Source organism: Amblyomma maculatum, chromosome 3 (genome assembly GCF_055883805.1).
Source record: "Amblyomma maculatum isolate TAMU_Amacu chromosome 3, ASM5588380v1, whole genome shotgun sequence".
Classification (NCBI taxonomy): domain Eukaryota; kingdom Metazoa; phylum Arthropoda; class Arachnida; order Ixodida; family Ixodidae; genus Amblyomma; species Amblyomma maculatum.
In genome coordinates, this window is record NC_139346.1 from 167,217,612 (window position 1) to 167,245,318 (window position 27,707).

General features: G+C 43.9%; 3 protein-coding genes across 3 annotated transcripts in view; 2 read left to right on the forward strand and 1 right to left on the reverse strand.

Moving 5' to 3' along the window:
* The window catches only part of LOC146196786 (uncharacterized), a 168,731-nt gene that overhangs the window by 80,403 nt on the left and 60,621 nt on the right, over positions 1 to 27,707 (reverse strand). The gene's annotated exons all lie outside the window — the stretch shown is intronic.
* LOC146196788 (E3 ubiquitin-protein ligase mib1-like) lies at positions 558 to 6,447 on the forward strand. Its single transcript, XM_084598524.1, has 2 exons — positions 558 to 670; positions 6,200 to 6,447. Exons 1-2 carry the CDS (start codon positions 559 to 561, stop codon positions 6,421 to 6,423), a joined length of 336 nt encoding a protein of 111 aa, XP_084454650.1. The 5' UTR covers position 558; the 3' UTR covers positions 6,424 to 6,447.
* Positions 23,463 to 27,707, forward strand: part of LOC146196789 (uncharacterized) — a 43,783-nt gene continuing 39,538 nt past the window's right edge. Inside the window, exon 1 of the mRNA XM_084597075.1 lies at positions 23,463 to 23,604. The gene's annotated coding sequence lies outside the window, so the exon portion shown is untranslated. The remainder of the gene's footprint in view (positions 23,605 to 27,707) is intronic.

A 27,707-nucleotide genomic window follows, 5' to 3' on the forward strand; every position in this document is an offset into this window, starting at 1 on the left:
GTTGACAGCATGCATGGCGTGAACTTGTGTCGGCCGGGTAAAAGTATTTTAAAGACATAATGATCGAGCTTGTTACTGAGAAATTCATTTTATGCATAACGCATAAAATATGGTAAATAATAAATTAAGAATAATGCTCTTATATTCCATGAAAGAGTGCCAGACTGAAAATATTGCTACTTTCTCCGTTTAGCACCTGGACGGTGCGTTGGCCGCCATGTATTGTGTCATGGCAGTTAGTCTAGGGAAATGTTAGGACAAAGTGCTTTTTAGCACTGGGAGCCACTTGGCCCTAGCTGCTCGACTGCACCTGCATCAGCTATACCTCTGTAAATACATTAATCATTCCGTAAATTCGTATATATACAGATCTTTACATTACAACATAAACGCAAAAATATAAAATAGTTTTTTCTAGCGTTGAAACTAATTTTTATTGTCCAAATTTGCACTGGATGTTAAATGGTCCTGGCCACTTTTTAGGCCCATTGTATGGGCGCCCTTGAGGACGAAATTAAACGTTTATCTCAATTGAGTTGCTGTCATACGAGGGCCATAATGAGCCGAAAGAGAGAAAAGTCAGCTTGTTGCCTCATTTATTTGCGTTTCAGGTTAAATATTTCACCGAGGAACAAATCTGCCAAGGTGGATGCCAGAGCAGTCCTCAGAGGTGAGATATAAAAATGTGTGGGACGGGGATTGTTGCGAGTGATGTTTTATTTTTACTTTCTCGCCATAACAATTATTATGCAATCGCGTGCAGTTTGCGTCCGGCAATGTGGCATTTTGTGCACGAGTAGTGCAGATGTGCTGATGATACCACTTTAAAAGCAGAAAGTGAAGTGGAACTCAAGAGACTTCTGATGCGCGTACAAGAAGAGAGTGAGAAGTTTGGGCTTAATATGAATTTTAAAAAGACAAAGATCATGGCTTCTTGCCCTATCAAGTCCTGGAGCATCAAGGGACAAGAAGTGGAAGTTGTGACAGATTTTCTCTTCTTGGGCTCCATGATTACCCGGGAAGGAGACTGCAGCAATGAAATTAGTCTGCCAACCAAGATCCGTATAACTCGTGCTATGGTCTTTCCAGTTGTGATGTATGGATGCGAGAGTTGGACTGTGAAAAAGGCTGACCGCCGAAGAATTGACGCGTTTGAATTGTGGTGCTGGCGAAGACTCTTGAGAGTTCCTTGGACTGCCAGAAGATCAAATCAGTCGATATTGTCGACCATAAACCCTGACTGCTCATTGGAGGGTCAAATTTTAAAGTTAAAGCTCAGCTACTTTGGTCATCGGATGAGAGGTGTCGCTGGAGAAAGATTTGATGTTGGGAAAGGTTGAGGGTCACCGGAGAAGGGGTAGGCAGTGAACGCGATGGTTAGATGACATCCTCGAGGCACTGCAGATGAAGTTATGTGATGTTAGGAAGATAGAGACCGGAAAGCGTGGCGTGATATGGTCCATAGGGTCACGAAGAGTCGAACACGACTGAACGACTGAACTGAACTGAGTGCAGTTGCAGTCGGTGCACGGTGAGGTACAATTTTCGGTCCATGATTTCAGATTAAACCATTAAGGTATTTCTTACTACTGATTTACCACTGACCTGTTTGTTTTTCTTATGTTATATGTAAGACTGATACAAAAATTAAATCTGTGAAAACAACCTTCATGAGGGGTCTTCGCATTATGGACAGTCGCAACATGAAAGCATGTACACAAGCCAGGCACCTACTCGTTCAAAGCGGCTCCAACATCTTTAAAGTCCTACCTCTTTTCTTGCGCATGCGGAGAATACTGTCATTTTGCTTCGCAAATGAAATGTTGTAGACGAAAAAGCGGTGAGTTACCAAAAATAACGCGCAGCTTCTGAGTACAAAATATAATATCTAGTGCAAGCAATATGATTCGCGCGTGTCGCTTCGCTACATTCTAGCTCAGATCTATGGAGTTACGAGCGTGTGTGTTTTGTCGGCAATAGTGATGGTCTAGTTGGGAGGAAAGAAGCTGTGGTAGACTCTCAGCTCGGCACAAAACGCACTTATGGTTTAGGCCAGGCAAATGTAGGGATATGGAGAGCTTGTTAAGGCCTACATACGAAGAAAGCGAACACTCAACGAAATCGCTGAAAGCATAGAGTAGTGTTTGTATTTGTTTAATCTGTTGTGCAGTTTAAGAGAAATATTAGCGTAATCGTTTTATGCCTGGAAAAATATTACGGGCACACTTAAGCTCTACTTTCAAAGGTATGACGTAACACGTTAAGACTCCGTTCAGCGTCTCTCCCTGCGGATTCTCTTCTCTACACGTGAACTATGCTACTCAATTGTTTAACCACTGATCCTTTAATTGGGCGTCGATCAAGTCGATCGAAATGGAGCTGGATGCGGATTCAGCGTTGCTGCACGGCGAATTCAATCGCGATCGCCTGATATCCTTATTCTCGACCGCGGTCGAACTGTCGTTGCCACCTTCGTTCCCATACATTAATCGAATATACCAACTTATGTAATGATTACTAAAACGAATTATTATAAAAACGCGCAATTTAAAAATATATAACTATGTATTTAAATTTATATGATTGGAACTGCAAAGTATGTTCATGCTCTTAACGCCACAGACGTGTTTTAGAAGTGGTAAACAAACGTGCTGGCTCGAACAGGCTTCCCAGTTCCCACGTGTGCTAGTCGCCAGGTGTCTTGCCTGCGTCTGCAAGGTTGCCCATCGCTCTTAGCTGGACGGCACAGCGATAGGAAAACGTACACCTGCAGTACAGGCAACTTTCCACAGCTAGAGCACAGAAATAAGGAGAACAAACACAGGAACAATTCACGCGACTGAACATGGATCTGGCTACTGCCGACTATTGCAGCAGGTGTCAGGACATCAATGGAATGGCAACCAATTTCTGTAACCAATCTTATTAACCAGATTTTTTTTTTCCTGCGCATGATTTAGAATTTTCCAACAAAGTTTTATTCAAGATTTTTTTTTAATTTTCTACTGACTGCAGACGATGATCATCGTGTACGCAACACTGTCTCTTGTGTAGATCTCGACCGCACTTTAAATCTCAATCACGATCGTTACCGGCAAGATCGCGATCGAAAGTGGCCGCCTGACAGCGATATTACACATACTGACCAGCATAGAGCCGCAAGCTACCGGCATATGCAAATGACCGCTCGAAATATATACACATAAAACACCGCCTTTGCCAAACCTTACGGACGTGCGTCCGTTGCATACGGGTAGCACGCGTCACGCTCAAGGTTCAACGGTTCTGGTCGATTCGATCCCAGCTCCTCCTCACATCGCATAGGAGATACCTGTGTTGGCAGCGCCTGTCAACTAGGTCATGTCATAAAGGTTTGTGAGGTCACACAACCTGCAAAAAAAAAGGAGGAAAAAGAAAAAGAGAAAGAAAGAAAAGAAAAACAAAAAGGAAAGAAAGACAAAGAACAAGAAAAAGAAGAAAGAAAACTCGGTCATGCCATACAGGTTCGTGCCGTCACGCAACCGGCCAAAAAAAGGGAGGAAGAAGGAGAAGAAGAAGAAAACGACAGAAAAGAAAATCAAGAAGAAAAGGAAGAAAAAGAATATGAATTAAAGCAAGAAAGAGAAAGAGAAAGAAGAAGAAAAATAAGGAATTGAAGAAAAACAAAGAAAGAAGAAGAAGAAGAAAAGAAAGAGAAAGAAGAACAAGAAGAAGGAAAAGAAGAAAAAGAAGACAAACAAGAAGAATATGGATAAAGAAGAAAAAGAAGAAGAAAAGGCAGGAAAACAAGAAAAGAAGAGGAGGAAGAAGAAGGAAGAAGAAGGAAAAGAAAGAAGAAAGCAGATAACACGATAGTTGGTAGAGGCGAACGACAACAGCGAGTTACTAGGACAGAAGGTTTGTTCGAACGTTGCGACGGCGGTGTGCCCCGGAGTTCGACGTAGAGACGATGTCATACCACTAAAAGTCTTCTACGCGCGAATGAGAATGGTCAGCGACGAGAGGCAAGGGGTGCTCATACGCGAAGTGATTCCCCTATGACATAAATAAAGCTGGAACCATACAGTAAACCACTATGTGCAAAAGCCATACTTTTACTTTCAAACCGAACCTAAGCTTAGCCATGCAGATTGCATTCGCGTAACTCATGGTTTAACCACAAGCTAAACCACAGCAAAATTTTTTCCAGTGGTGTGACCTAAGTGGATATGTCCGGAGAGCATTTTACTTAATAAATCTCTTCTGGCACTAAAACAGTTTCTTGTGCTACTGTGACGAGGCAAGAAGCGGCGAAGTTTTACAGAGGCTTCACTAAGCAAATTTCGTAAACTGTGAAGGGAAAAAATAGCGATAATTGTTTCCATTTCATTAATAGTAATTTTTTCAAGGGAAATATGATAACCTATATTAGAACTCCAGGCAGAAGAGAGTGATGTCTGATGGGCAATTGTTCCTATTAACACCACAGACCTCAAATTTTGCCTGGCTGTTTACAACGGATAAAATTTATTTAGGGAAGATTGCGTCCCAATAACTGCTAGCGTAACATTTCAGCTACAAACTTGCTTCCGCGTGTAACCCCTACCCTGTTTGATGAAGCGCCGAATAATTCTGAGAATTCGAAAGGAAACTAAAGAGGTAATTATAAACATGGTGAATTACTGCAGGTATTCATTGCAAACCTTTGTGAGGGATTGAAGCGAAGTGTAACACATCTTAGTACTGACTTGCCCATCACGTGGTGGTTTAGAGTTGCGGGCAGGCTTTTGAATGGCCAACAGAATGGCTGCATCCTAAGCGGCCAAGAAAACAACCACAGGAAACAAGGATCCTAATCGAGGCACTAAGAACAAAAAAAGTGGCGAGGTCAGTACAATCTACACAGTCAAACAACATCTACTGAATCAATAACTTGTTTTAGGATTGCTTAAGTGGCTGTGGTTAGAAATTTGTTAACGTTGACAGCATCATTCTAGAATTTTTAACATATTGTTACGGTACGCAGTGAAAGAGACGATGACGAAGTGCTGGGCTGGTAGAAAAAGACGACGCTGCAGCTACGTCTGGTTCTCCTGTGAGTGTGTCCCTGACTGTGAACTGTTGCGGCTACGACGTACCATCGCCTCCTAATATCTCGACGTGCCTCGTAACATCTTGGTGGAGGTGCTGGGTATCGATCCCAGTACCTCTCGCCACTCAAATCCGCATCTATTGCTGTCTAAAAATTTGGCAGAGGCTTTGCAGAGCTAAGCCAGGATATGCACGGCGAAAGTCTTTCACGCGCACCATACACACTGCCAAATGGATTGCTTACAAAGTCGACTTCAAATTTTCTCGTCGCCGACTCACTTGCTGTGTCAGCAATCCGGCGGGTCTTCTTAGAATCTCCTTCATCTGGCTGTATTGCAGTGTCTTCTTGTACACGCGACGCGGCTTTGAACCCAGCCACTCGCAGCTTGCGTTCCGCCTTTTCACGCCGACGCTTCACGGGAGGTTCCTTACGTGCCTTGCGCGTCTCCGACACGCGCTTAGCTCTCCTCGCTTCATTCTTACTCAGACGGGCAGCCTGCGACCTTGAAAACTGCACATTTTAAAATCGGGTTCACCGCAAATGGATTATCGCACGGCACCCAAATCTGTTAGAATGCCTAAGGGAGGAGAGAAAAACGTATAAAGTAAAAGTTTTGCCTGAATCCGCTAATGTCGAAAAATATACGGAGTTGCCCTCTCAGAATGAAGCAGTCTTTAGACATATTGTTAACTGGATATCTTTAACAGACTTCGGTAACCGAAGACTCAAATGAAAAACCACTTACATGCAATGCGAAGCTAGGAGCCGATTATGAGTATCCGTTAACGATAGATGTGTTGAAGGATAGAGGGGGGGGGGGGGGGGGGGGGGGCATTTTGCGAAAATCTTTTTGACGCCCTGTACATGCAACCCCTTATGACAGCAACAGCATTGGAAACTTGGAAGAGCGACCAGCTTACTATGCGTTGTTTATAAAATAATTACTAAGGTAGTCGCTTATTCAATAAGGTCATCAATAGGTTTCCTGCCACAAAGAGTTTTCAGCAGATCCAGTGCAACGACAGCTGTTAACAGAGTGTACCAAACGAGAAAAACAGAATTCTTTGATGCTCACTTTGCCGCATTACGAATCAGTTACTGCATGTTCACTCCGTTGTGTTCTCGCAGCCCGAACGCCGAGAGAGAGCACTGACGGAGACAACGATGCCCAGGGCGAACTGGTGACGAAGCTGCGAGAACTGGAGAGTGCTCTAATGTGCGCCATCTGCATGGAAGGGCGTCGCAACGTGGCCTTCCTCTGCGGCCACAGCGCATGCGCGGATTGTGCGAAGAAGCTCAGTACCTGCCACATTTGCCGCAAGGCCATCACGACAAGAATTGTGCTCTACTAAGCGTCCAGTGTAAAATAAAGGCCTTATTTGATTGTGTTAAGCAGTAGAGATAATTCGAGTGAAGACGAGAATGTGTACTAAGGTTAGGCTTTTTTTTTTTTAATAATAAGAGCCGGTACAACGCAACAGGTTAAAACTTTCCCAAGGCCTGTTTATAAGGTTTCAGCTCTAGTCTGCTAAGTGTAATTTGTCATCATCACTATTATTCTCAGCCTGACTATACCCACTGCAGGGCGAAGGCCTCTCCCATATTCCTCCACAGTCCTGTGCGAGCTGCATCCACTTGACCCCTGCGAACTTCTTAACCTCATCCGCCCACCTAATTTTCTGCCGCCCCCTGATACGCTTTCCTTTCCTTGGAATCCGGTTTGTTGCCCTAAGCGACCATCGGTTATTCTTTATTCGCGCTACATGTCCTGCCCATGCCCATTTCTTCTTCCTGATTTCCGTTAGAATGTCACTGACTTCACTTATTTCTCTGACCCACTCTGCACGTTTCCTATATCTTAACGTTATCCCTACCATTTTTCTTTCCATAGCCCTCTGCGGTGTCCTCAACTTAAGTAGAACCTTATTTGTTAGCTTCCACGTTTCAGCCCCATAGGTAAGTAGGTAAGATGTAGCTGTTGTATACTTTCCTCTTGAGCGATACCGGTAAGCTGCTAGTCATAATCTGGGAGTGCCTCCCAAATGCGCTCCATCCCACTCTTATTCTCCTTGTTATTTCCTTTTCATGGTCCTCATCTGCGGTTACTACCTGTCCTTAATAGATCTATTCGCCTACTACTTCTAGTGCTTCGCTACCTAACGTAAACTGATGATCCTTCCCTAGGCTATTGGACACTACCTTAGTCTTCTGCATATTGATTTTCAACCCTACTTTTTTACTTTTCCTGTCTAGGTCATCAATCATTCTTTTCAATTCATCCCCTGAGTTACTTAGCAAGGCAATGTCATCAGCAAATCGCAGATTACTCAGGTATTCTCTATCTACTCTCATCCCTAACTGCTCCCATTCCAAATCTCTAAATACTTCTTCTAGGCAAGCTGTGAATAGTACTGAGGAGCAGACATGGCAGTAATTGGATTAAAGTAATGAAATTACTGTAATTTAATTACTTTTCTCGGTAATTTGTAATGTAATTAATTACTTTTTCGGTTTGGTAATTTACTAATATAATGAATTACTTTTTGGTAGTAATTTCGCAGCAAAGTAATTAATTCCTCTCGAAATTACTTTTACTAAAGTGCGCCATCACTCCTTCAATAGACAACAAAGTAGAGTACGCGAAAGCAGGAACGATGTGCTGCAATCCGAAGCCAGCGTAACGGATTGGCAAAAGGAGACAGAATTGAGCAGAACTATAGTCAACTAGAATACTCTGAAGAACAAGTTGTTGTTTTGTTTAATAGCTTTACTTGGTTTTTGCATCTATGGAAACTAGAAAGTAATTTCAAAGTAATTGAATCACTCAGTAGAAGTAATTGTAATGTAATTTCATTACTTTTTGGGGAGCAGTAATGAGTAATGTAATTTAATTAATTTTATGTGATCTTCCGCAAAGTAATTAGTAATGTAATTTAATTCCTTTTCAAAAGTAATTGTGCCATGTATGCTGAGGAGATCGTGTCTCCTTGCCTAACGCCTTTCTTTATAGGAATTTTGTTACTTTCTTTTTGCAGAACTATGGTTGCTGTGCACCCTCTATACATATCTTCCAGCACTTTCATGTACGGTTCGTCTACACCGTGGTTTCGCAATGCTTTTATGACCGCTGAAGTTTCTACTGAGTCAAATGCTTTTTCGTAATCAATGAATGCTATGTATAAGGGCTGGTTATATTCCCAGCATTTTGTTATCACCTGGTTGATTTTATGGATATGATCGATAGTAGAGTACCGTTTCCGAAACCCTGTTTGATCTTTTGCTTGGTTGCAGCCTAAAGTTGCCCTGACTCTATTAGCGATTGCTTTGGTAAATACCTGTCAGTGCACGTTAAGAACCCCAGGTGGTCAAATTTTCCGGAGTCCTCCACTATGGCGTCTATCACAGCCTGAGTCGCTTTGGGACGTTAAGCTCCACAAACCAAACCTTATACGTAACAGACAGTAAGCTAATCGGCCTGTACTTTTTCAAATCCTTAGCGTCCCCTTTCTTATGCTACGGGGACGCTAATTTATTCTTGGACGCAAATTGGGCGCGTTTCATGAAAATAAGGCACCGTACCTTCTACTAGTAAAATGTCGAGCTAGCTTCGTAAAATGCCTAAAAATGGAGATGAGTGGTTGGCGCTAAATCAAACACAAATCGGGCCCGGGCCTGGCCCCAGCCCGGCTCTCGCCCACATGTACCAGGCCCAGACCGGTTCCGGGCTTGCGCGACCAGAACTCTGGCAAAGTAAGTCTTGGCACACGCCTTAAAAATGTACTACTTAATCACGGCTTAAGAATGAATCAAGATGGGAGAAAAACCGTACGAGATATTGTTCTCAGTAGAGAAGGGTACGCTTATAGTACTGGCAGAAGGAAAGGCTTGGTCAAGAACGTTTTTAGAAGACATTTTATTTAAAGCTCTCGTGCCCAATGTACGTTTAAAAACTATGCTTAACAAGCACTTTAAATATTGCTCCTTATTGAAAATTAGCTATTGAGGCAAGTTCTTTGCTTAATCACACACAAAAATAGTGTCTCCGGCAACCCTGTAACAGGAACATGAATGGGCAAAAGGAGAAAAAGCAAAAATCTACATATTCTTGTGGAGAATTAATGGCCACATATATATATATATATATATATATATATATATATATATATATATATATATATATATATATATATATATATATATATAGGTGTACATGTATAGTTTGCTTTTGACTAATGGGCCAGGTAAATTCAAACAGGATGTCACACAACTTTCCCGATTCTCCTGTTTTATTCTAACAACTGTTTCGGACTGTGGACTGTCCTTCTTGAGGGTAGAATATATATAGCAGTTCAGGAGAAAGCACTATGAACCAGAAATTATATGCTTATAAAGTAGACTGACACACGCTTAAAAATTGTCGACGATTTCGTTACTTCCTAATGCGAAATTTGAGCGCAGCTCATCAGCTGTTCCACCTTTTCGATAGATTGAGGAAATGATTTCGAGCAAGACATGTGTGTACAATCATAGACAACTTTTTTTAATTTTTCACCCGTATTATTTCGAGAAGCACTCCACTAACAGTTCTTGGCTGTCATGAAAGAAGCTTTGTGGTCGGAGAAATGAAGAGGGCAATTAAGTTATCGGGAGGTTGTGGGAGGCAGTGCGTGGGCCCATAGGAACGCTGCGCCACAAACAGATAGCAGCGACTGACTGATGCCGCTGACGCCGCTAGCGAGTGAAGAGAACGTGACTCTGCGTTTTGGCTTGGGATGCACGCACCGTGATCCGCTGATAGCGAGCCGGCGTTTCGGCAACCGGAGAGTACCCTCGCCGCCACGCAGGAAGAAGGGGGGAGGGGTTAAGCAGTGATGAAGGGGGGAGCGCGCGCAGCAATATTAGATAGCACGCGCGGTCGGCGCATCGCAATAAGAGGAGGCTTAGCTGGGGGGCTGAAAGGAGGGCGGAGCTGGTTGCGATGCCGACGCCGACGCGAAGCCCTGGAATGGGCGCCAAAGAGATGTGCTCTAATACATAAGGTTTTCCTGACGTTGCGACTGGTTCCCAGTTGGCTGGGGAGCAGTCGAAACGCAGTATATATATATATATATATATATATATATATATATATATGTGTGTGTGTGTTTGTGTGTGCGCGTGTGTGCGTGTGTGTGTGTGTGTGTGCGTGTGTGTGTGTGTGTGTGTGCGTGTGTGTGTGTGTGTTTGTGTGTGTGTGTTGGATATGGATTTCCCTTTTTTCTGGGGGGGGGGGGAAGGGAGGCGAAGACAGACAATCAAAGACTACCTTTGAACAGACGGTTGCCTACCAAACAATCGCCTGAGTGTTCTTCGGCAGCTTGTATTAGGCTTCAGATTGCCAGTTGTTAGCGGTAACACAAAAACAAAGGAAGATACAGAGCGCCTTCTGCTAGATCCGACAGTGTGTGCGTACTGGTGTTGTGTACTTTAGTAGGCGCATGCTCGTGCAAACGAGCCGTGTGTCATGTGTTACATCGCTCCATAAGGCCTTCAGTGTAGCACAACGCGTTGCTGGATTTTCCGATCTTTTTCAGCGTGTGGCGTTGAATGACGCCAGGCCTGCACGGCCGAAGTTACCTGGACAAACCACTGAGTGGCGCTGATTAAACGCAGTCTACAAATGAGCTTTCTCTCATTCGGCGTCAACAAACGTACTAGTATGGTTTATTCATAAACCACTGGGCTAAATTTAGTTGCGTGAGTCCTTCACCCTCGATAGCCGTGCATAGTTTGCCCGGTCTGGGCCCGCACTCCAAGCCTGCAGCCGGCCCAGGCCTACAACGTCAAATCCGAGCCCAGCCTGGATCCGAGAAAACAGCAATACTCCGGACCTGCCGGGACGGGCCTGGGCTTTCGTGCAGGCCCGAGCCAGTGCAGTACTCTATAGTTTACACAAAGATGCGATGGTACGGAGTTACATGGAGGCGCTGGAACTTTTCGCGTTCTGGATGTGCTCGCACTGGGATGGGATGACCCTGCAATGCTTCCTGGCGACTCTATGGTCAATGCGCGCAGCCGCATCTAGAAACTTGTTGATTTCTTTAAAAGCTTTCAACTACTATTTACGATGAGCTGAGTCAGGAAACCGCGTACTTTTTGTACGTTTAAAATGGAAAAGAGCACGACTTCCGAAGCAACTTATATCAGCGCTCTAAATTTTATATCAACCCGTCTGTTCAAAGTTAATCATAATGATATTAGCGATATCATTCAGGATGTAGAGACCGCTAATCGCATGGGTATCTCTATCAGTTCAGTTCAGGCGTTCAGTCGTGTCCGACTCTTCGTGACCCTATGGACCATGTCACGCCACGCTTTCCGGTCTCTCACTATCTTCTTAACATCACATAGCTTCATCTGCAATGCCTCGAGAATGCCATCTAACCATCGCGTTCGCTGCCTACCCCTTCTCCGGCGACCCTCAACCTTTCCCAACATCAAATCTTTCTCCAGCGACTCCTCTCTTCTCATCAGATGACCAAAGTAGCTGAGCTTTAACTTTAGAATTTGACCCTCCAATGAGCAGTCAGGGTTTATGGTCGACAATATCGACTGATTTGATCTTCTGGCAGTCCAAGGAACTCTTAAGAGTCTTCGCCAGCACCACAATTCAAACGCGTCAATTCTTCGGCGGTCAGCCTTTTTCACTATCGCATAATCCCAATTATTTCTTGTGCCACCTGGAGGGGCTGTTACTTCAGCAACTGTACTTCAGCAAACGCTTCGGCGGACATTTTTGCGACGTGCCGGTTTTAACCCGGCTTCATTGAAAGCATCACTCGCAAGAAAATTCGGCATCGGCGTTGTGGGCGAACAAAATATGGCCATGGCTCTGGTAACTGGTATGTGCCAGGTGATATTGTCGTGTACTGATTGGTCGTTGAGTTGTGCGACGTTGCTAGACAGCGTGACTTGGTCGAGTTGGCAGGCGCTGACAACTGGGCTTTCGCTCTTGAGATTCGAGGTCCTTTTGATTCCGAGTTATAATAGACACTCTGCCCCGTGATTGGATGAACAGGCCTATACCACGTAGAAAACGTCCGAGAAGGTCGGTTTATAGACTCTGCAGCCTCCATAAAGGTCTATATTGAAGTGTTTCAAAACTGCCGGGCACAGCATTGTATTTCTAAAACTTTTAAGAAGGAGCCTTTCTTCCGGTGGCCCTTACAGGGTTCTGGAAAATGGCGGTGGCTATGCTTATAACACGTTATTATGCCTTTAAATGTGACCAGGTATTCGTATCTTGCGACTGCATTTAGTGACTACGCGTGGGAAAAGAGAGGTATACAAGTAAGAGACTATTGATTAATCAAGTAGCAGTGAATGGAAGCGAAAGAGGAAGCACAACGGGAAGGGGCAGATGGGAGACATTGAAACTGTTGTATCATATCTTTGAAGGCAGAGTTTAACTGCCTGTCCTGTTGTTTCCCCCCAAATTATGGTAGCGCGAATTCGTGCATGCCATAGCTAGCTGCATGCGTCAAACAAACAAAATGTTGTTTTAATGGAAAACTCTGATTCAATACACCATGTTAAAAACATGCTGGAACCTTACAATGCTTGCATCGCTACAGTTCACACACTGAATGCCAACTACAGGTTTCTAAGCTCCGGCACCAACGGTATAGTGTTCAACGGAAACTACTTGCTCGCAGTAGGCGAGTGGCAGAATCGCAGAACTACCAACGCCACAGCAGCATCGACTGCGTCCCGTTCCCGGTGTCGCTCACTTATGAGTGCGAAAGCATTAGTAGGCTATGTAAAAAATAATGATAACTGAGAGTAATGGTAGTGATAAATATAATAAAATAAAAGGAAGAAAAATAAACAGTAATTAAATAAAATTTAATAAAAACATGAAAATAACAGACTAAAAAGTAAACATTACTAAAGCGTCGTGGCAGCGCTAATGCTTTCGCATTCTCCCAATGCAGTTTTCGCAGCGAACTGAAAGTTTTTCCTGCTTAGTGCGCTCGAATGCTGTGCCCAAGGATGTGGGATCGAATCCCGACAGCGGCGGCCCCTTTGCGATGCAGGCGAAATGGAGAGGCTCCCGTGGGCTTTGCGATGTCAGTGAACATTAAAGAACTTCAGGTGGTCGAAATTTAAGGACGTTCAGGATATTTCAGGAGTCGCTTCGGGACGTTAAACCATATAAAACCATAACGAATCTACGTTTTCCCCCTAGGTTGTCTAATTCCCTGCTTCGGGTTAAGATAAACCATTCATCCAACCTGACGATCTCTCCTATTGCCGCGTTTGATCCCATAATCGAAAACGGCTAGTACAGATGTGTTTCCGCAAAGGGGGTAGCCCAAATCCCGATTTCGTATGACCAGGCGGGAGCGCTGTTGCAGAAGGAGACCAGTTCGCTTGCAAACCATTTCAAGGTTCAGTGGTTACACGTCTTCTTCCACGAGCGACGCTCATGTCCACTGTGCTGCCCATTTGGTGGAGGTGGTGGGTGTGTAGATACGGTCTCCTTCAGGTGCGCATCTCTTGAAAACTGTACGGCTCGAAAACTTGAGTGAGAGAGCTCTCACTTTTGCTGACGCTATATAATGGCGCACTGAACAAGGTTAAAGGGGGGACGCCTCAGTTCGCAGGTCGAGCCAACGTTTCGACAAGTGGACTTGTCTTCGTCTGGGCCACTTGTCGAAACATTGGCTCGACCTGCGAACTGAGGTGTCCCCCCTTTACCCTTGTTCAGTGTTCCATCATACCGTGTAAACCATCTTCTTCCTCTCGTTCTACCTTTGCTGACGCTATTAATTCATACAATTAGGCCACTGCATTAGCTTCGAAAATTACCCAGGGCAGCTGTCGCGATGGTGCCGTACAGGCTGTTGTCAAGTGTATACTGTATATAATATCTTCGGTCTTACTGTAGTGATTTCGGAAGCAAATTATGTAGTGCTCTGTCTTGGCATTCGTTTTCTTTCACATCTGCGTAAATGGTTTGCACCATGACAGTAGCCCTTCTGCTCATATTTTCACCGATGATAGCGTCGTTTATCGTCTATTATACCACTCTCATGAACCCAGTATCTTGCAACATCACTTCAACTCTACTCCAGATTGATGCAAAATATTCTACTCATTTTAACGCAATATCAATAAACGTCCCGTTCGCCGGAAAATGCGCCGTCGGCGTTGTCGTCGTCGGTGTTTTGAGCGAAAATTCAAGAGCATGGCGCTGGAGGCCGGTAGCTGGCAAGTGACACGGCCGAGCACTAACTGGACGTATAGGTTGCCTGACATTGCGTTTGGCAGGAACTGCCAACTCGGGCCTCACCTTTCATATGGGATGGTGATCTCAGAATCAGCTGGCCAGGACACTTGCATTCACATTACTCCTAGTCTACGCAGGCACGTTCATACGGCTTAGCAAAAGCAAGGCTTTATATGTGGGCTGGTAGCTTACGCTATCGCGTCATACCCTTAAAGGGCAGCTGCATCACTTTTTAAAAAGAAAGATTTCGGAATACAGATATAAAGTTTACGACCCCCTGAACACGAATACGACGTTAAATTTAGTCATAAGTGACCACAAACTACTTTTTAATCAGAAAAACGTGCACCAACGCCGTGGGGCGTTTTGAAAGTGGCTCTCTTGCCTGTGATTGGTCAAGCGCGTCGTGACGTCAACGACGGCGTGCCATTCAGTGATAGCGGCGGTCCAAGCGATTGTACATGCACGCACGTGCTTTTCTGTGGATGTATCCTGCTGAACATGCAACGATCACGCTGCTCAGGGGAATATGATATTGAGCCGTACTTGTTCGAACCAGCGGCGGCTTCGGAACAAGGTGACACTGGCGGCAGCGGCGACATGACGAGAGAGGAGACAGCGCTAACCTTTTCCCGCATGGGAAATTCACACTGGTACGTACCGCTGCGCTGCACTGCTGTATGCGCCTGTGATCTGCTCTCAATTGAACATATCTGCGTTACTCGTGCCCTAAATCTCCTGCCAGACTCGAGCGAAGCAGTGTCACGTCAATGCGCTTGATGTGACGATTGTAAACACATGAACTCATCCAGACGAGCCGTCGCCCCAGTTTTGTTACATGAATTTTGTCATTTATATGTCAGCAAGAGCAGCAGAAGTCATGCTCTCAGCTCTCGCAACCTCGAGAACGTATACAGTTTAATCTGGCGGGATTTAGCAAATTAACGCGGGAGCGCGGTATCGACGAGAAGCCAGGCCGCTACCTTGCTGCGCGCGCGTAATCCCATTTAGAACACCGGTAAAAATACCGAAACGCTAGGACAGCTACCGGCAGTCACGCGCTACCATGTCGCAAGTTTAGCACACTTCATTTAGCTGCGCTTAACATCACGACTTCGACCACAGACATCATGCTGCCCCGATTTCTTTTCTTAATTGGGATAGTTGAATTTCCTAGGAGCTCTCCAAGAACCTGAAAATAAGAAAATAGCCATAACATATAAACATGACATAAGAAGCCTAATTTAACAAAGCAGAGGCAAGTTTAGGATGTGCGTTCTTCTTTATGACATAGGTTTCTGACTTCCATTTTAAAAAGTTCATACTATGCATGTGCAAGCAGAATCGGATCGCCAAGTGCAAAACGTATAGAGGTCCAAAACTGCTCGTTTTCCTGAACAAAACTTTTTATGAGCAAATAAGGGCTGCCTTTCCATTCGTCAATTCAGCAGTGTGATGACTCTCCACATCGCACCGATAGCCTAATCATGAAAAAAAAAAAAAAAGTTCTACTCTCTCACAGTTTTCCAGCTGCGTCAGCGGGCGCCAATGCTGAGCAGTTTTACTTTCACCTGTGCCTTCATCTGCCCGGCCAGCCATTTGCCCCACAGAACAAAAACGTAAACAGAACAGAAGAGCAATATGATGTATTGGACCTCTTACCTCGAGTTTTCCTCTTTTTGCGAAAGCAGCTCTTGGCGGCGGAGAGGTGCTCTTGTGTGCGAAGACAGAAGGCACAGCACCGGTTTTCAATCGCGCAGATTTGATCGGTATCCCAAAAGATCGCATCAACGACAAGCTTTGGTGATAGTCACTGTCACGAAAGTGATCTGAGCATATCACCGACGATTTTGTTGGCTTGAAATCATTCCTCTTGACCGCGGCAACCCAAAGCGCCGATAGCTTGCGCTCCTTTGGGAATTTATGAAAGGCGACATCCTCTCGGCCGCCAGTGTTCGTGCAGCCATAGGCTGCGCAGAACCACGGCATGGTCGTTCTTTTCGTGAAGAACGGTGCAAGATGCACTGAAAAAGCTTGCGGTAACGTTCGCAAGAAGAAAACAAGCGCGAGACAAGAAAAAGGTTGCACTGTGTAGCCTGCAAGCGACAGGTGATGCACGGCCTGCTCGGGCAATAGAAGCGGAAGAGAGGTAGACGCCGTCCTTGACGTCACTACCGCCTGTCGTACTCCTGTCGTCTGCTACTGACATCCCCCCTCCAGCGCTGTGCACTGCGGAGAAGCCTGAACGGGGTAGCAACTTTAATCGATGATTACGTCACTATTTCAAAAGCCAAAATATTTCGTATACTTAACATACAAACCCTGCAGATTCGACCCTCTGAAGCGCATCAAATTCTAAAACCGGTGCAGCTTCCCTTTAAAAACGGATCTTAAGTGTCCCCCATAATTTTATTCCCAAATTTCTTAATTTCTTCCTTTATTAACTCACACATCTTTATAACCATGTAGTAGCAGGCGACCACTTTATGTGAAAGGCAACCTGTCATAGATAAGCCTCGCTTTAACAAGGAGGAGGAAGATGAGGGGGAAAGGCAGGGAGGTTAACCGGCAAAAGAAACCGGTTTGCTACCTTGCACTGGGGGAGAGGGGTGAACGGATATAAAAGTTGTGGGGAAGAGAGAAATGGGTGAAGTCAGTACAGTCACATCACACACATGTCACATCACGTCACGGTCATATCACGTAACATAACAGCAAAATCATAGCCTTTCGGTAAGGCCTGTGCTTTTCACAAAACAGTGCAGAGCCTGGGCGGTCTTCACCGCAGACGATCGCCGTGGCTAGGGGCCTATAATCTTTATTTCAGTCAGTGGGTGTCCATCTAGATGTTCCAGAGCACGGCATACATACTGTCTTTCCTCACTGTGAGTGCTTTAACAAAGCCACACGAATTAACATGCCTGCATGGACTAAGCCTGGACAGCGTGTCTAATACGGTATCCAAGGGTCCCAGTTACGAATCCCATCTCCTGCCAACACGGCCACGGCACGTGGTTTTATGAAGTCAGACCTACTGCCGAGTAATCTGTGCCAGACCACATCACCTGTAAAGTACCACACGCCAAGGCAAGCTCGTAATGTTTCGCTCAAAACGTCGACAATGCCGACTTCGGATGCTCTTCAGAACGAGATTATTAACATTGTCGCGTTAATATACAAAGGTACATTTATCTTCCCACCTTACGAATACTAATCAGGCTGAACATATCATCGCGTCTTAAAAATGCCGATGGTATACACTGTACTCCCTCACACCGGTATCAAGCTAATAAAGGAATAACCGCCGACTTACCGTAGTTAGGCAAAATGTGAATTAGGTGCCCTAGCAGCTCGGTTCATACTTCGGTTTGAATTTCGAGTCACACATACTCATTGGTACACAGTCATAATTTACTACATTATGTGAAAGACCACCCGACATTGGTAATACGCACTGCTTGTACTAAGCAGCACGAACGCATCTGCATGGCGTAGAAGTATAGCATGTTTGACTCGGTACCCATGGCCCCATGTCTGATTTTCATCTCAAAAGGGCTGCCCATGTTAGAAGCTCCTGTCCGTTCAGCCATGACATATGGTCGCATGACGTCAGGCAAACCGACGGCGAATCAGTATCCGGCCATGACAGTTGTCAAATATTGGCGGAATGCTGAGCTTGGTCTTCGCAGTACTGCACTAAAGCAAATATGTCGGAATACATATTACTCGTCAGCTCTCAACTTGAGTTTGCATCATTCATCTAATAACTTCGTCAAGCTTACTTAACAAACACTCTTGAATCATTTGTCGGTGTCTGTTCGCGTTAAAAGAGAGAAAAAGCCTATAGAAAGGCTCGCATTGCCTTTTCAAACTAGACGACCAAAAATAGCGCCCCCATACGCTTCATTCATAAACAATAACGCTGCTCATTTTACCCCCGAGATAACGCGACAGCCTTTAAGGGCACCGTTTTGCAAAAAATCCGGCGTGGGCTTCTGAGTTGTGAGTGAAGCAGAACACTGACCAAAATATGTCATGAGATTATGGTCGAAATGAAAAGATCTTGCCTGATATAGTACAGATCGATCACTACAATAGCAAAGAAAAAAGACTTTATAATTTTAGGTCGACATTGAAAATCGTATAAAAACAACTGAGGCGCTATTTAGCGGAGAAACCCTATTACTTTCAATGTAGTAGCCCACGTAACTACATCTCAGCAAAATATCGCTGAATTTAGTAAATGCACGTTGTTCTTTTTTCTTCTAGGAGTGCTTGTCATAACTTATTATATTCTGTGGCCTCTCCAGTGCGTCCTTAAATAAAAACCACCTCTCCTTTAGCACCGCGAGACGCGAGAGGCATGCTTTCAGCTTTTTCTACTAGATGGCGCCACAGGGTTTGGAATTCCGTTAATGAAGCGATGATATTACCCACTAACCCTTTCATCGACGAGGCGCACGTTGTTCTACCTTAACAGCTTTAAGTGTGGAAACTGAAAAAGACGATACTCTACGCAAAAAGTATCTAATTACTGTCTGGCGAGGTAAATTCATATTTGCTTTCGGTACGCCTTTTTTGTCGACCACCAGTCGTCATCGCAGTCGCTGCTCATGGTTTCCAGCATCGGACTACATAAAAACGGGCGCATGCACTGACCGAAAAATTCCGGTAAAAATTTTCTACAGCGTTTCTACTAAAACCGCTATGTAATCGAACATTGTAGACATCAATCTTTCTATTGCGCCGAAAAAAAATTCGAGGCCTAAATTTCAGTGTTCTGTTCCTTTAAGAGCTTAACGGCAGGTGGTAGTTGGCAGTTGACGTGGCCGTGAACTGATTGGTCTCTATGCTGTTTGACGTCACGAGATCACATTATTTTGACGATTGACAGCAGCTGCAACCCGCCTAAAGCTTCTGTGAAGCGGAAGGGTAAGAGAAGAATTAAACCTACACTGTAAGAAATGTTTGTAAAAAATAATATTTTCTTTAAGCTGTCCTGCTAGAAACTTTCTATTCTGCTATGTTTGTCGTTTTTAATTCTTTAGTGGTTTCACATGCTTTTTCTGCTTAAAATTAACAGAAATGTTCTGTGAAATTGACAGAAATTATCTAGTATGCTGTTTTCTGTTTACTTTCTACATTTCCGCGAGTTATGTTTTTCATGTAATTTCACACAATTTCTAAGGTGAAAATGTGAATTATTATTCCGACAGCGAGGAAATCTGCTTGTCAAACTCGATGGCACATGAAAAGCCGTTGTCTAGTGGGACGACGGTATGCACAACGGATGCAACTATAGCATGAACTAACCGCTTATATCTCTTTAGGTCCACTATATATGCCCGTAGGTACCACTAACGAACCTTAACATGATGCTACATTTATTATTTCACGCATCAAAATTGTAATACAACTGTTCTTCGCAGAGTGTTTGGGGGATGTCATACTGTTTACCTACCAATCTGGCATGCAACTTATTTTCATGTAAGAAGCAGATTGAACCAACGACATATGTTTCTCTTCCAACCAAGGTTGTGGACCGAAAACAGGGAATTACTGTTTTTTTCGTAAACGTGTTTTGTTTAGTGGCATGTAACAGATAATTTTTTTGTATAGGAACAGAGCTTTTCCTTAAAAATGCCTGTAATTTCGAACTCATTTCTTACGGTGTAAGACCTTTGGACGGCCAAGTCAATAACACTTTGAAGAACAAGGCTACACAGATACGCTCGTATGGTTTCGTTAAAGCGGGATTTATATATTTGTCAGGTGGCTTCGCACACTCGCACACGTACGACTCTACGTTGATCCGTGCGTATGAGATAACAGAGACATATTCAATAACGGATGGTTAAGCGAGTAAGAAAGAAAATCTGCAGGAAAAAAGATACGCAATGCCGATCACAGGAGCTGTCATGTCATACTTTCAAAAGAGAAGCTTAAGAGTGTACCAAAATATTTTGCGCCCTGCTACCCTTATTTATTTCGCTCTGAGAACACATTTAAAGATTGCAAGTCCCGGAATACTGTAGCCAATCTCCATCACCTGTCGTGGTTTCTTCCGAACTGCCGCACAGTTAATCGTATATTGTTTGGACTCAGGGACTGTATCACCGATCACTACGTGACTTTATCAGATCAGCCAACCTTGTTTTATTTAATTAATGTCACTCTTCTTTCATGCATTATCATATGGGGCGCGACCTCCACCACTGGAGCGGGCGGCGCTATAGTGTTGACCTATGGGAGCAAGTGGGATCACGTGACTCCGCTTACTGCTGCTGAAACAGGCGCTGGATTGAATTTGTGCGTTTTAAAAATAAATGCCGCAGTTTTCTCCGCAGTTTTGCTTTTTGACGTATACCAGCATCACACACTTTCATCTTGCGGCGTCGCTGTTGCTTCAGTTTATTTATGCTGTTGACATGGTCTGTTACTGCTCTGTATATGCGACGGAACCCTGCGCAAGCTCCCATTCCTAACCGAAAAATTAGCTGAAGGAAGCTTGGATAAACAAGCTCCCAATATATAAAGAAGTGAGTGGTTATTCTTGTGCGTGCAACATGTGTTTAATTTAGAAAGATTTCACCTATGTTAGAGAGTTCCGTGAGTTGAGGCCGAAGGACTGGCGCTATAGTTTATGCTTTTGCGCTTATCACTTGTGAAGCTAACGAAGTCTATTTGCCGACGGTATAGAAAATATATTGGCTTCTTCGCCGAGCAGTACTCACCCAGATCAAGAAATATTCGGCTAGAAGTGGGGAGGCGTCAAATTTCTTCTCAGTGAAGGCATTGATGCCCGAAACTAAACATTTCTGCTGCCACGCGCAGCGGTAAGCATTGTGAGTTGCCTTAGGTACAACTTCAGCAGTAATTTAAAATGACCGAGAAAACAAGTAACCGTGCGTATCTGCTCACATAAGGGTAAAAAAAAGAAAGAAAAGCTACGCGGGAAAACACGCAACCACTCGAAGCTCGAGTGGCAATGATCGCGATCAGTGTGTATAGAAGGAACACACATCTGCACTGCACATTTGATTTAAAGATTTCTTCGCGTCATCTGCTGTGTAAAACTTGACTATTCAAGGATCAGCGGAATGGCGCCGCTTCTGTCGGCTCTGTACGAAGTGCCTGACATCTGTCTTCGCCTGAGAGATCCGTTCCTCTAGCAAAGAAATGTGATTACCTAGCAAATTTATAGCGAAGTAGCGGCGCAGCTCGTAATTTTCTCAAATGATTACCATAATTTATGACCGCTTGTTTCTTACTGGATGTGTGACATGATAACTTTATTTAAAAACAGCGACAACAATGCCGAAGGTGTAGTAGTAGTAGTAGGTGTATTAGGTCATAGTAGTAGTACAGCCGCCATAGTAGTAGTTTCAAACTCGCCGGGCTACGCTACGGCAGCTTATGGACTCTGTGAAATGCCTTCTTGCCGTATAGTGCTGGCCTAATACGACAAATCGTCTTCAATAAGCCTAGACCGAAGTGTATATTAAAGAAAAACATACATTCTGCATTAACGCGCAACTAAACTGCATAGTTTAGTTGCGCACGTTGCCTCACTTATACGTCACGCGCCGCTGTCAAGAGGTGGCGCCATGGTATGTGCTCGCGCCAAATATCCCCTTCAAGCTCTGAGACAATAAGCATTGCTTAGAATAACTGCGGTCTATTAAAGTCTTAGATCACCCATACAACCTCCCGCAAATTTGCGTGCGCGCACCGCTAAATGGTACACGGCTACATTATGTTGGTCTATGCTTAGCGCACCCTTTATAAAGATCCCGAAAAAGTCAATGAGAAAGCTGTCTCATTGGTGTGTGTATAATATGGCTAGTGCAAGTTTGAAACTGCAAAATGCTAAGAAGGTGATCAGGTAGAAAGGCACTCTCGAGCAAAGGTTGTCACACTACGTAAGGCAGGAGAGTGTGCTGTAAAGGACGCACCTTTTATGGAAGACCATCTACAACCTTTAGTGAAAATATGTCTTATTTTCATATCACTACCGCACTGAGCAGTGTACTGCTATGAAGTTTCTTTGAAAGACAAAAAGAAGTGCCGAAATGATCCAAGTCCTGTAAACAATAGAAGCCATATTTTTTTTTCCGACAGAGGATGTTTACGCACGCATAAGGAACATCTACGGTAAAAATCCCGTTGTAAAATTTTCATTGCATTTATTCGTGTACTCCTAGAAAATATATTAGCGCAACATTTCTGATAGTGGTAAAAGCACTGGTAAAAGGAGTTATTTCTAATGACTAAAAAGAGAAATTAGAGATTTTCTTGCCTCCAGTAAGGTTGAGAACGGCAAGCCAAAGACGCAACAGTAGAAAGTAAGCCTGCAGTACTTGATGTCGCAATCAACCAAAACCGTCATACGTATACTTATAAGTATAGTTAAGCATGATGTCATGCTAAATCTTGCACGATCTGAAACTGCAACAGAACGGGGAAAAGCACATTTCGTGCTTTTTCCTCGCTCTGTTTTGGTGCAGTTTTTCATTATCCACACCACATGGTGACAAATATTAAATTCTAAAATATTAATGACCATTAGCCTTGCTATGGTTTGTTTTGCGAAATTCAACTCTTTCTTTTTTCGCCGAAATTATGCTTTTTCCCGAGCCCTCTTACCACTTCTGCCGAAGATCAGATACATGCAGAAGCTTTTTCGGGGCGCTTGATTGCCATTCTACCGAAGCCGCCACAAATATAGAGTTCGCGCGCAAGCAGCATGCGGAGAGAAGAAACTGCCGAGACATCCGGCGCCCTGCGATGTCAGTAGATGGCCTTTGCCGCGATGTGTCATATCTATTACCCAATGCTCCACACGGCGAGGGCCGCCGGAGAATCGCCTCCTCTCTCGGCGTCATCGGAGCTTCGGGCCATGTGACTCGCGGCCTTCAGAACTCTGCGGCCGCAACGGTAGACGGGTATTTAAAGAAAAAAAAAAAAAAAGCCTCAGTGTAAAGATATAGATTGCACTCGCCTTTCGTCAGTCACTTCCTTGTCAGCGCGTGCCCGCTGCAAATAGTTCAGGATAAAAAAAAAAAAACGCAGTGGAAATGGTGGCGCTGAGAGCGGCGGTAATGGCGACAAGATATACATGTGCGCGTTTGTTGATATCAGTTGGAGAGGCGGCGTCTCATATTGTGGGCGCGCCGTGCTGCCGGCGGCAGCAGCTGTGACGAGGAGTACGAAGCCGCGTAGCAGCAGGAGCAGTGACGCAAAAGGAAGCTTGTTAACAAAGGTGAGTACAGTAGACTGCCTTACGTATGAAAACATAGATGAATTGCATCATTGCTTTTGTGTGTTTGTCAGTGTTAATATGCCAGTCTGATACAGTTGCGTACGCAAGTATCCACAGCTATCAGAAGCTCTACAATATGAAGGTAAAATAATGTGAAGCTCAACATTCGAGTGAATCCTCCTTGCGCCACAGAGTGCTTCCCACAAAAAAGCACTCCAGGGGTGTGACTACTGAAGAAACTCTTTTACTTTTTAATTTCACGGAAAGGTTGAAACAGGGCTGAATGTTAATATGCCGCCTATGCTTTATTTATTCTTCATTCTTTACTCACTGCTCAAAGTTTTTAGCTTTTTCACGTTTAACAGGTATGCGGGGTCTAGCTTAACTTCGCTTCAATTTCTTTGATATTTTAGGCTTCATTTACTTGTTTTCTTACTATTTTGCTTGTTTATTTGCCTCGTATGCTGTAAGCCCACTCGCGATGATAGACTTCTTGAGGTCGCTGAAAAACATATACGACCACAAAACAGCGTAATTTAAGCCATGTAAAACGGCTGCCTGAAGAAATCAACTAACAGATGCAGTGGCTGAGTGGCCTATGTTTTCCCCATAAAAAGTTCCAGGTATCTATTACTGAAGAAAACGAAATACCTTTCTGGAGGGGTCGAATATAGAATACAATTGAATTTGATTTGAATCTGCATATACTCCAGGATGGAGGGCAGAAGGCACAATACCTGGCAGAAAGAGGATGGCAGAAAGAGAAAGTCGATTTTAAAGAAATGCTGCGCGCAGAACCGTTGCCTGAACTCTTGTTTATGTAAAATCCAATTAAATAATAGTTTTCGCAAGAAGAATCATTAGAGAAAAAGTAAGAATATCTTTGAAGAGCGTTTAAAAAGGTTCTCATAAATATAGTCTATAAAATAAAGCAGCAGATAACAGAAGTACGTAAAAAAAAGCATGCTAGGCGTGATCTTCATCATGCACCAGCATGAAAGTAACAAAATTTGTCGCAGTGCTCCACACAGATTAATAAATAAAATAACGAGATCTTTCCGCAGATAACTAATCTAGAAACTCTGCGGCCACATAGCCGCGCAGCTCGTTCTGTATTGGTATTGCTGGTGAGAAGAGAACTGATTCCACGGAGAAAGCTAGATAGTCTGATATGCTGTTATGTTTAACACTGGCAGAGTGGTAATTATTGGTGTGGTGTGCAAGCTGCCGCGCACTATTTTAATATTTATTTGTTGCTGCCAACAGCCTCATACCTGCTTTTTGTCATTTTGCTTTTAATTATCTAATCATTGGCACAATGGTTTTTGTTCTGTTTGTTTGTGCATGCCAAAGCCGTGCCACTGCTTTCTCATTTTGCGCGGCTCGTGTTCCGAAAGTTTGAAGCCCCTCGGGTCTGTTTCCACATTGTTCCAGGTTACTCTGTCACCTTATCACCTTGGCGGCTTGATCTAGATGTTCCTTCACCGAAGTTAAATTGAGCGCTGACGAGCGCAATAGGCATTCTCGTTTCGACAACCGACGAGTACGCTTGCTGTTATCGCTGCCGCCGTGTTGCTTAATTCTTTTGAGGGCGCAAGTCAGCACAATAAAGAGTTAATTTAAGTGCAACTCCAAGCTCTTCGTTTGTTTGGTGACAGTAATTTTGTCAATAGAATGTCATTATAAATAAATTCCCTAGAAGCAACACAGCGTTGGATTAAAATTCCTGAAGCACTGCGGATATCAGTTCTGGTGTCACATCGTATGACTGTATATCACAGCATGCAACATTTAGGAAACTACACTTTAATGTGCATTCAATGACTCAATTGCCGCTATGAATGCACATTTTCCATGTTTCTTTCAAGTAGTTTAACGACTTCCCTCTGAACGTACTTCTCGCATACTTTTTTGAGCTCGTGCTGAATAAAAACGACCTAACATCTGGTTGCGAATTTCTTTGAATTAATCAGTGAGACTATATATAGGTTTGAATTTCAGATTATCTTAGTATTTGAGTTGACACGGCTAAAAAACTGCACCTTGCTTACTCGGCATTCCAAGGTGGTAATGGCGGTGCGGGTAAACACATTTATTTAATATTAGTTAGTACAAGAGTTCATGCTGGGTGAGAACCCCCATTTTTGGAACCCGATGGCTGACGTGATCTGGCGCGCCAGCTGGATCAGCGATTGATAGTCGTTCGTGTCCGAGCCGAACAGGGCAGCCCCCCATGAAGAGAACGCAAGTTTTTGCGCTTATTAAGGCGAAAGACTTGGTTGGCTAATGACATTAATGCGGATGGAAATGTCAGTCAAATCTGTCGGCAGAAATGTCCAGGAAAAAATCTGTCTCCACCGGTATCTCTCCGATCCTCATCCGAGCGCGCAGGCGGGTTCATGAGAAAAAGATTGCAATGCTCCTTCTCTAGTGTAAGGTTGATAATAAAGATGACAGTGAAGATGCCGTTAGTGAAAAAAGAAAAGCAGTCCTGTAAAGTGGCTTTAACCATTTCCAGATACAGTCCCGTAATTATTATACGATGTCATGAGGAGGTCGCTGAGTCGTTTTCCTGGCGTTGTTATTTTGTAAAAGTCAAGCACAGTCGGTAGTTTGTGCGTTTTCATGGTAGCAGTCAGTTAATTGGTGGTTACTGTGGTGCATGGGAACGTATCGAAGAGGAGCATGACACGTGATGCGTGCATGGTCGTAACAAACGTGTTACGTCATGAATCAGCATGACTCATTTACGCCGTTCTGATTGCTTTAAAAATATGTGATGTGGCGGGGCAGTGTATGTGTGTCATGGGACCGTGGAGGAAGCATGCGGCCAGTCATGGCGTACACTCATGCGTCATGTTATCTAGATTTGCTTGTGCACTATCAAACAATGATAAAAATTTCATTCACGCGCTTAAATCCCGCCAAGAACAACTGAGGCTTAAATTTCTTTCTGTCCTGATTGGTAACAAGCTTGAAATAAATCAGCCCGCATATATATCGTCTGCAATAACAGGTATGTCCGCCACACAAGATATAATCATATTGACTCAGTGACACCCTATTGTGTTCGAACTGATAGATTTGTTTTCCCTTTTCCCTCGGACAGAAACAACGTTTTGCACATGGCTATGTGGTCTGATTAAAATTGTGTAAATGTGTGGCAGTTCTCTTTTGTTCCTGTGTTGTCAGCTCTTTTTGTATGTACCTGCGCCTCCCTGCTGGGACCCAAGGGTCCGCAGTATCTAATAAATAATTAAAACCGAAAGTGACGTCTATATGACGAGCCCTGAAACGGAATGGAGCATAATGAGCCGCTAGTGTGCCATCAAAAACTTCTATATGCTTTGTTAGGCTTCCGCTAATTTTATGCGGAAAGAAACCCTGACTGATTAAAATGATTGACTGACGTCAGCATACTGCTTTAACCTGTTCTTGATCGCATACCATCTCAATGATTTAACTTAGCGTCGCTCTTAACGCACGTTTTTCCTCACAGGTATGTCACAGATGTGGTCTTGGGTATGGGAAATTTTCTTTCCGTGCTTGATTGTAGACAATGACTGCTAATCTTACCTACACGAGAGTTTAGTATAGGTATGCAATGGGGCTGACGTCAGTGCTTCTTCTTCTTCTTCTCTATATATATCTTCTTTAGAAATCAGGCGCAGCGTTTCGGAATGTCACTGAGGCCGATAGACATCATTTTCAATGACTTTCGTAGAACACCATAGCAGGCTTGAGTAAGTGTGAATTAAGAGTAGTTTTTTTCCTGCCGCCGTAACCCATCACTTAAGCCGGTCGACTACGGGACCGGGCTACTCGGACTTTCCCGGAATACCGACCTAACCCTCCACAAAGGCGCCTATCATAACCTGATTAGCTTTGGTACATTAAACGTCATAAACCAAACCAGATTGAATTCGATCTCTTTAATGGCAGTGGTTTGAGAGGTGCGCAAGTGACTAAGGAGTATATTGCTTAGTACAAATTTATTTCTTTCAGTATAAGCTTGCCGTTTATCTTCAAGGAGTTTCGTACAAGATGCTAGAAAAGGCGGTGCTTTTGTTTTATTTTCTTGATGTTTGTGTAAATTTTAAAAG